Raw genomic sequence first — 9085 nt, 5'->3', positions numbered from 1 at the left:
CAACACCACAGCCCACATCAACAGGTGAAGAAACAACAGGACCAGTTGGCATTACTTCCAATCCCACGACTTCAACGACAACAACTGCGGAGGTAATTACACCTACCACAGGTGGAACTACAAAAGTTGAAGAAAACACAACGGAGACTATTCCATCTACATCCACAAAGCCACCTAAAGAATTCACCACTGGCCCAACAACCACTTCCACCACTGTAATTGTTGAAACCTCTACCTCAACACCACAGCCCACATCAACAGGTGAAGAAACAACAGGGCCAGTTGGCATTACTTCCAATCCCACGACTTCAACCACAACAACTGCAGAGGTAATTACACCTACCACAGGTGGAACTACAAAAGTTGAAGAAAACACAACGGAGACTATTCCATCTACATCCACAAAGCCACCTAAAGAATTCACCACTGGCCCAACAACCACTTCCACCACTGTAATTGTTGAAACCTCTACCTCAACACCACAGCCCACATCAACAGGTGAAGAAACAACAGGGCCAGTTGGCATTACTTCCAATCCCACGACTTCAACGACAACAACTGCGGAGGTAATTACACCTACCACAGGTGGAACTACAACAGTTGAAGAAACCACAACTGAGACTATTCCATCTACATCCACAAAGCCACCTAAAGAATTCACCACTGGCCCAACAACCACTTCCACCACTGTAATTGTTGAAACCTCTACCTCAACACCACAGCCCACATCAACAGGTGAAGAAACAACAGGGCCAGTTGGCATTACTTCCAATCCCACGACTTCAACAACAACGACAAAGGCACCCACCACAAATGCAGAGGAAATTACACCTACCACAGGTGGAACTACAACAGTTGAAGAAAAAACCACTGAGTCTATTCCATCTACATCCACAAAGCCACCTAAAGAATTCACCACTGGCCCAACAACCACTTCCACCACTGTAATTGTTGAAACCTCTACCACAACACCACAGCCCACATCAACAGGTGAAGAAACAACAGGACCAGTTGGCATTACTTCCAATCCCACGACTTCAACGACAACAACTGCGGAGGTAATTACACCTACCACAGGTGGAACTACAACAGTTGAAGAAACCACAACGGAGACTATTCCATCTACATCCACAAAGCCCCCTAAAGAAGTCACCACTGGCCCAACAACCACTTCCACCACTGTAATTGTTGAAACCTCTACCTCAACACCACAGCCCACATCAACAGGTGAAGAAACAACAGGGCCAGTTGGCATTACTTCCAATCCCACGACTTCAACAACAACGACAAAGGCACCCACCACAAATGCAGAGGAAATTACACCTACCACAGGTGGAACTACAACAGTTGAAGAAACAACAACGGAGTCTATTCCATCTACATCCACAAAGCCACCTAAAGAATTCACCACTGGCCCAACAACCACTTCCACCACTGTAATTGTTGAAACCTCTACCTCAACACCACAGCCCACATCAACAGGTGAAGAAACAACAGGGCCAGTTGGCATTAGTTCCAATCCCACGACTTCAACAACAACAACAAAGGCACCCACCACAAATGCAGAGGTATTTACACCTACCACAGGTGGAACTACAACAGTTGAAGAAAGCACAACGGAGTCTATTCCATCTACATCCACAACGCCACCTAAAGAATTCACCACTGGCCCAACAACCACATCCACCACTGTAATTGTTGAAACCTCTACCTCAACATCCCAGTCCACAACAACAGGTGAAGAAACAACAGGGCCAGTTGGCATTACTTCCAATCCCACGACTTCAACGACAACTACTGCGGAGGTAATTACATATACCTCAGGTGGAACTACAACAGTTGAAGAAACAACAACGGAGTCTATTCCATCTACATCCACAAAGCCACCTAAAGAATTCACCACTGGCCCAACAACCACTTCCACCACTGTAATTGTTGAAACCTCTACCTCAACACCACAGCCCACATCAACAGGTGAAGAAACAACAGGGCCAGTTGGCATTACTTCCAATCCCACGACTTCAACGACAACAACTGCGGAGGTAATTACACCTACCACAGGTGGAACTACAAAAGTTGAAGAAACCACAACGGAGACTATTCCATCTACATCCACAAAGCCACCTAAAGAATTCACCACTGGCCCAACAACCACTTCCACCACTGTAATTGTTGAAACCTCTACCTCAACACCACAGCCCACATCAACAGGTGAAGAAACAACAGGGCCAGTTGGCATTACTTCCAATCCAACAACTTCAACAACAACAACAAAGGCACCCACCACAAATGCAGAGGTATTTACACCTACCACAGGTGGAACTACAACAGTTGAAGAAAGCACAACGGAGTCTATTCCATCTACATCCACAACGCCACCTAAAGAATTCACCACTGGCCCAACAACCACATCCACCACTGTAATTGTTGAAACCTCTACCTCAACATCCCAGTCCACAACAACAGGTGAAGAAACAACAGGGCCAGTTGGCATTACTTCCAATCCCACGACTTCAACGACAACTACTGCGGAGGTAATTACATCTACCTCAGGTGGAACTACAACAGTTGAAGAAACCACAACGGAGACTATTCCATCTATATCCACAAAGCCACCTAAAGTTGTCACCACTGGCCCAACTACATCTTCTACAACTTATATAATTGTAACTTCAAGTTCAACATCACAGCCTTCAACAACAAGTACAGAAACAACAGAGCCAGTTGTCATCACAGGCACATTATCAACAACAACAACAGCTCCTTCAGCATCGCCACAAGTGATTATTACACCTACATCACAAGCAGTCACCACCAGCCAGTGCATTTGCAATGTTAATGGGACACAGTATCTACCAGGTAACATGCTATAAATGTCATTCAGACAATCAAAATAAATGACATTTCACTAATCTTTCAATTAACTTTAATTTGCAAAACTTAATGTTCTAACACTTGCCTTTCTCAACAATCAGGGAACCTAGTGTATAATGTGACAGATGCTTCAGGGTGGTGCTTCACGGCTTACTGCAAAGCCACGTGCCAAGTTGAAGTGGAATCAAATCCATGTCCTTCCTCTACACCACCCACTGTATCACCCACAACGTCAGAAGAGACCACGACCACACCACCAACAACCCAATCCTCCCCAGACTGCACTAGCGTTCAGCCACCAAGAAAGGTCATTTTAAAAGGTTTTTAATAATAAAATGGGTGAATGGGTATATTTGTCTTTGTGGTATAGTGCTTGTATGTTCAACCCTGTGTGTGCATGTTTGAGTAATTGCTTTCCCTTATCAAATCAATGGCAGAATGGAGAGTCTTGGCAGCTGAATAGCTGTACCACAGCAATTTGCCAGGACGGCATTGTTGTCCAGCTACCAGTAAAATGCAAGCCAGTGGAGCCACTACAGTGTGAGAATGGTCGTCCACCTGTCAAGGTCTATGATTCAACTGGATGCTGCTTTACATATGAATGTGAATGTAAGTGGCAACATACAACCCAACAATCTGAATTAAAATAAGACATTATTGCTCATTAGTTTTCAATGTCCTCTGTCAATAGCTTAGATTATTATCAACTCATATTTTAACATGTTGCAGGTGTATGCAGTGGATGGGGTGGATCTCACTACATGACATTTGATGGAGTATATTACAATTTCCAGGAGAACTGCTCATACACCTTAGTGAAAGAAATCAACTTCAAATACAACCTTACCATTATTGTTGATAATCACTACTGTGGAAACGCCGACAGTGGATTCTGTCCTCAGTCCCTTATCATTCATTACAAATCCTATGAAGTGATTCTAACCCAGCAGAGATCTGGTGACACAACAGAAAATGTGGTAACTATTTAAAAAAATACATTTTTTTATTAATATCCATAATTTTTTAATGATGCTGCTGCTTTATCATGCTTTATTGAAATCCCATAAATTTAAATGAAAACCAAAAATGCGGTTAACATTGTCATGTTACTACTTTCAAGATAACACATGACTCAACCATCTAAATGTGTATTCATTTCTCCACAAATGCAGGTATATGTCAACAGTAAACGAATCTACCCAGCTTACAGAATGGGTGACATTGCTCTAACAAGTACTGGTGTGGAGGTCGTGCTGGAGATCCCTGATCTTAAGGTTCAGGTGTCTTACAAGGGGTCATCATTTAGCATCAACCTTCCTTATTCCCTCTTCCAAAACAGCACAGAGGGCCAGTGTGGTGAGTATTATTAAAGAGGGTCAATAAACATTTCACAGTTTCAAACCTTCAGTAGATGCTCCTATCTAGACCACCCTATAGAAATTGCATACAACAAGACAACTATGACTTGTCCTTGCTAACTAGGTTTTACCCTACTTAATATCCATATTTTTCAAGGTACCTGTGATAATTCCCAGAAGAATGACTGCCAGTCACCTAATGGTCAGATACAGAGCTGCTCAGTCGCAGCTAGCCAGTGGCTGATTCCAAACCAGGACTGTCCAACTCCTCCAACAGCACCACCCTCTACCACCACGGCCACCCCAAGCACATCCCCTACCCCCTGCAAGACAGTCATTTGTGAAATCATGAACAGCAAGTAAGCAACATGTCAAACTAAGTTTGAAAAAGGGAACCAGCACACAATATGAATGCCTAAATGACAATTCACTTCCTAATGTGTTTTATCAATTGTAATGTTAATTTACTTGTAATTACACCTGTTTTATCATAATACAGGTACCGTTCCATTGGCATTTCTAGTTTAAGGTTGCACTCCATGCATCTCTTTAAATCACTCTCTATGATATTTTATTTCAAAGGGTCTTTGAGGAATGCCATAAAGCGGTTTCTCCTGATGCCTTCATTCAGGCCTGTAGATCAGATGTCTGCAACAATGCTATTTCTAGCTGCTCTAGTCTGGAGGCGTATGCATCTGAATGTGCAAATAAAGGGATCTGCATTGACTGGAGGAAGTCCACAGATGGAGAATGTGGTGAGCTATGAATCCAAGCATAGTAGTCATGCCCCAAATTCATAGGAAGCTACTTTTGTCTTAGGCAGCTACTTAAAAAAACGTTTTTGATGGTGTTCAGCATAACTGTGATCTATTTTTGTCCTGCAGAGCATACATGCCCAGCCACTAAGGTGTACATGCCATGTGGCCCAGCAGTTGAACCAACATGTAATACAAAGTAAGCTTTAGTCTGATTGGATGTTATATGAATTTCCTTAATTTGAGCATTTTTTAAAATAAATTATCTCCTGCATAATCCCAAACCTCTTTTGTATGCAGATATAATGAGAAGTATTTGAACAACCAAACCCAAATGACCAATAAGACGAAGGAGGGTTGCTTCTGTCCATCTAAAACCGTCTTGTTCAGCACCTACTCTGATACTTGTGTGGTCTCCTGTGGTAAGAATGGGTTATGGGTCATTTTGCAGGTAGCTATCAATATGAAAATTACACCTTTCTGTACGTTGAAACCTTAAATGAATCATAAATAATGGCTTACAGGCTTTATTTGTAATGGAACAGTTAACAAAATGTGTTGATGTTGAGGTGTGAAGAATGTGACGCCAACCATGTGAGACAAAACTTTTAAACACACCCTCTATTTATTTTTCAGGCTGCACTGGACCTGATGGCAACCCCAAAATGGTAAGAATTTCCTCCATCTAAATATTCTCCAGATATTCATTCAAAACATAGACATATCATGAGATGCATTTCACGTGAGTCAGGGAAACGTACATACTTGGATGGATACTTTTCATTGACATAGTATAGGTCTTGGCCTCTTTATTCCTTCCAATGAACTGACCAGAAGAAAACGTTTAATCTCTGAATAACTACCTCCAACCCATTTCTTCTCACCTAATGATGGTTCATATTAACTGTCATGGTTAAATCCAGTTCATTGCAGAACAAAAACATTTGAGTTACTCTTTTCTGTCTCTGTATTGACCTGACATTACCCTGTTTTTCCATTAAGCCTGGTGATACATGGGAGAGTGGTTGCCAGCAGTGCACCTGTGACATGGACTCCATGATTGTCCAGTGCCAGCCTATCACCTGCCCCACACCAGTCACACCCATCTGCAATGAGACTGGATACAGACTGGTGAACAAGACAGAAGGCTGCTGCCAGAAATATACATGTGGTGAGTGATGGAGCAGACCCTTCAGTAAATCATTAGAAAGCCAACTCTTATTCATACAGTACTAGACCAAGATTATCTGAAGTGTCATGTAGGGTCATAGGGGTTATTTGACCCTCTATCGGCTTGTCTTTTAATCACTTCTCATTGGTTACCTCTGTAACAGAGTGTGATGCACTGCTTTGCCCCAAAGTCATGATGGACTGCCAACCAGGGTGGGAGGCAATTATAAGCACGTCCATCTCAAGTTGCTGTCCAGAGTATACCTGTGGTAAGTCCCCTTGATTTACTTCATCAGTGGTTTTGTAATTCCCCTGTATCACTGGTTACATTTGTGTTAACTCTGACATGAGTCACTAGTATTACTGACTGATTTCTTCTCAATGTGTGTCTGTTCAGTTCCTAAGGGTGTATGTGTCTACAATAACATTGAGTACCAGGTAAGAATAAATCATTTAAAATAAAAGAAATTAAACAAGCTTCTGAAAGATACACCTAGAAATAGCTTAAGATAAGCTGTATTGTGTTTGCTGCCCTCATAATTGGTCACATTCTACTGTAGAACTGCTCCCTTTGCACTCTGACCCTGCTCTATTCAAAGTCTGTTATAGTGGATGATAACTTTTGTCTCTCTCTTTCACTCCAGCCTGGTGCTGAAGTTCCTGAAGGAACTTGTGAGAATTGTATCTGCAGCTCGATCATGGATCCTAGCACCAAGCTCAACAACATTGTGTGCACAAATATCTCCTGTGACACTACATGTTCACAGGTACAAAGATGATCAATTAATTTACACATTTATAAGAAACTTGCAGTAGCCTACTCTGGAAGCTGCTGCATGCTTATATAATAAGTGAACAATGATTCAATGATGGCTCTCCATCCTCGTCTTAGGGCTTCCAGTATCAGGCCATACCTGGTCAGTGTTGTGGGAAGTGTGTACAAACAAGCTGTGTGGTTACTATGCCAGATAAGACCAAACACACTATTCAGGTGAGTACAACAAGAGTGTATGAGGATGCATAATCTGTCTGCATGATCTGAAACTCCATCATAATTCTTCATCATCTTGTCCTTGTGCGATAGGTGAACGAAACGTGGTCACCACCTGGTGACAAATGTGTGAAGTACACATGTGAGAAAACTGGTGGCCAATATATACCAGGGGAGGTGAAGACTGTGTGCCCTGCATTCAGCCCAGAGAACTGTGTCCCAGTGAGTTTCTGTCCTCTCTCACCTCCATCGTGGGGACAATCAATACTGCAGTTACACTGTTTTCCTTTCTCACTCAGAATGTTACTATCATTCCTAGCACTCTTGGGTCATAGCGATAGATGTTTCAGTAACATTTAGAATGGAAGGGAGCTCACATAATGTATACAATCTACCACTTATAAATCATCTCTCCTATTTTTCACTGCAGGGTACAGAAAAGACAGATGCAAATGGATGCTGCAAGACCTGTAAGTAACACGTCCAGCCAAAGCATTCCTAATAACCACCTATCTACTGGTTAATACTAGCATGCTATGTCACCTAAACAAGACCAACCGGAAACATTGTGTGACTACATACTGGCCAAAACTGTATATGTTGGCTGTTTCTGCTTCATCTGTGTCATACCAAACAATAGCCTAACTCTTGATGCATCTTCCCTGACCAGGCACAGAACGCAGCAATGTCTGTGAGATGAAGTACACCACCACTAGCATTGTCATCAGTGGCTGTGCGACCGCTGAGCCTGTGGAGATCAATTCCTGCTCAGGAAACTGTGGAACCTCTTCTATGTAAGTACTACAGATGCTGAATGCAGCACTAGTCAATGTCATGCAGGCCCCAGTTAGTGATCATCTATTCACTGTCTAGTGTTCCCTTTATGAACTAGGAGGCAATTTGACTTACTTATTGCTCCTGTGCTCATCTTGTCAAGACAACCCAGGGAATTCAAGCCCTCTTTTCAACTTCTCTTGTGTTTCTGTGAATGTGCAGGTACTCAGCAGAGGCGAACACCATGATGCACTACTGCTCCTGCTGCCAAGAGGCGACCACTAGCCAGAAAGAGGTGGAGCTGATGTGCCCTGATGGATCAAAGGTCAAGCACTCCTACATCCACGTTGAGTCGTGTGGATGTCATGTCACAGACTGTGATGCAGGCACGACCACCGCCCCGGGGACAACGAGACCGCGCAGGAGGAGGCGCTAAACGTCTAGGGAGACAACATGCACACTGACATAGGAATTATCCTCATGACAAGGAATGTTTAGTCCAAATTTGTTTTCTTGTTACGTTTTAATTAAATCTGTCATGCCAGTGTATTTCTACAATCGGCAGCACTTAGCATTATGTTCTTATACCTTCATTGTAAAATTAATGTATTTTCTATGATAAATGTGGTGGAGAATCTCTTTTCTCATTTGTAGTAATTAATAAACAACAGCAGCATCATGTGCATGTTCCTTCGCTCTTTGAGGAATTCTCACAATCCTTCAAGCTATTCACAGTGAACACTATAACAGTAACATTATGCTACTTAGAAGTATGTACAGTTAACTGCCAAAATAACAGTAACAACATAAAGTGTCCTAATAGGGCGTTGGGCCAACAGGAGCCGCCAGAAGAGCTTCAATGTACCTTGGCATAGATTCTCAAAGTGTCTGAAACTCTACTGGAGGGACGCGACACCATTCTTCCAAGAGAAATTCCATCATTTGGTGTTTTGTTGATGGTGGTGGAAAATGCTGTCTCAGGCACTGCTTCAGAATCTCCCATAAGTGTTCAATTGGGTTGAGATCTGGTGACTGAAACAGCCATATGGTTTAAATAGTTTTTATGTGCATCAAACCATTCAGGGATCACTCGTGCCCTGTGGATGGGGGCATTGTGATCCACTCCCATCAGGATAGAAATGATTCACCATAAGTTGAAGGTG

General features: G+C 42.6%; 1 protein-coding gene across 1 annotated transcript; it reads left to right on the top strand.

Annotated features, from left to right (window-relative positions):
• Positions 1 to 713: 713 nt before the first annotated feature.
• On the top strand, positions 714 to 8601 carry LOC115112553 (intestinal mucin-like protein; the record flags this gene model as incomplete). Its single annotated transcript, XM_065011162.1, has 19 exons — positions 714 to 2859; positions 2976 to 3181; positions 3312 to 3483; positions 3604 to 3851; positions 4047 to 4230; positions 4390 to 4591; positions 4815 to 4987; positions 5117 to 5186; positions 5288 to 5409; positions 5624 to 5655; positions 5990 to 6158; positions 6322 to 6426; positions 6555 to 6595; positions 6802 to 6924; positions 7050 to 7148; positions 7242 to 7370; positions 7579 to 7618; positions 7819 to 7942; positions 8145 to 8601. Coding segments are annotated over 19 exons (4599 nt in total), but the record flags the coding sequence as incomplete, so codon positions are not given.
• Between the last annotated feature and the right edge of the window lie 484 nt (positions 8602 to 9085).

This window comes from Oncorhynchus nerka, linkage group LG27 (assembly GCF_034236695.1).
Source record: "Oncorhynchus nerka isolate Pitt River linkage group LG27, Oner_Uvic_2.0, whole genome shotgun sequence".
NCBI classification, from domain to species: domain Eukaryota; kingdom Metazoa; phylum Chordata; class Actinopteri; order Salmoniformes; family Salmonidae; genus Oncorhynchus; species Oncorhynchus nerka.
This window is presented reverse-complemented; position numbering and strand designations above follow the sequence as displayed.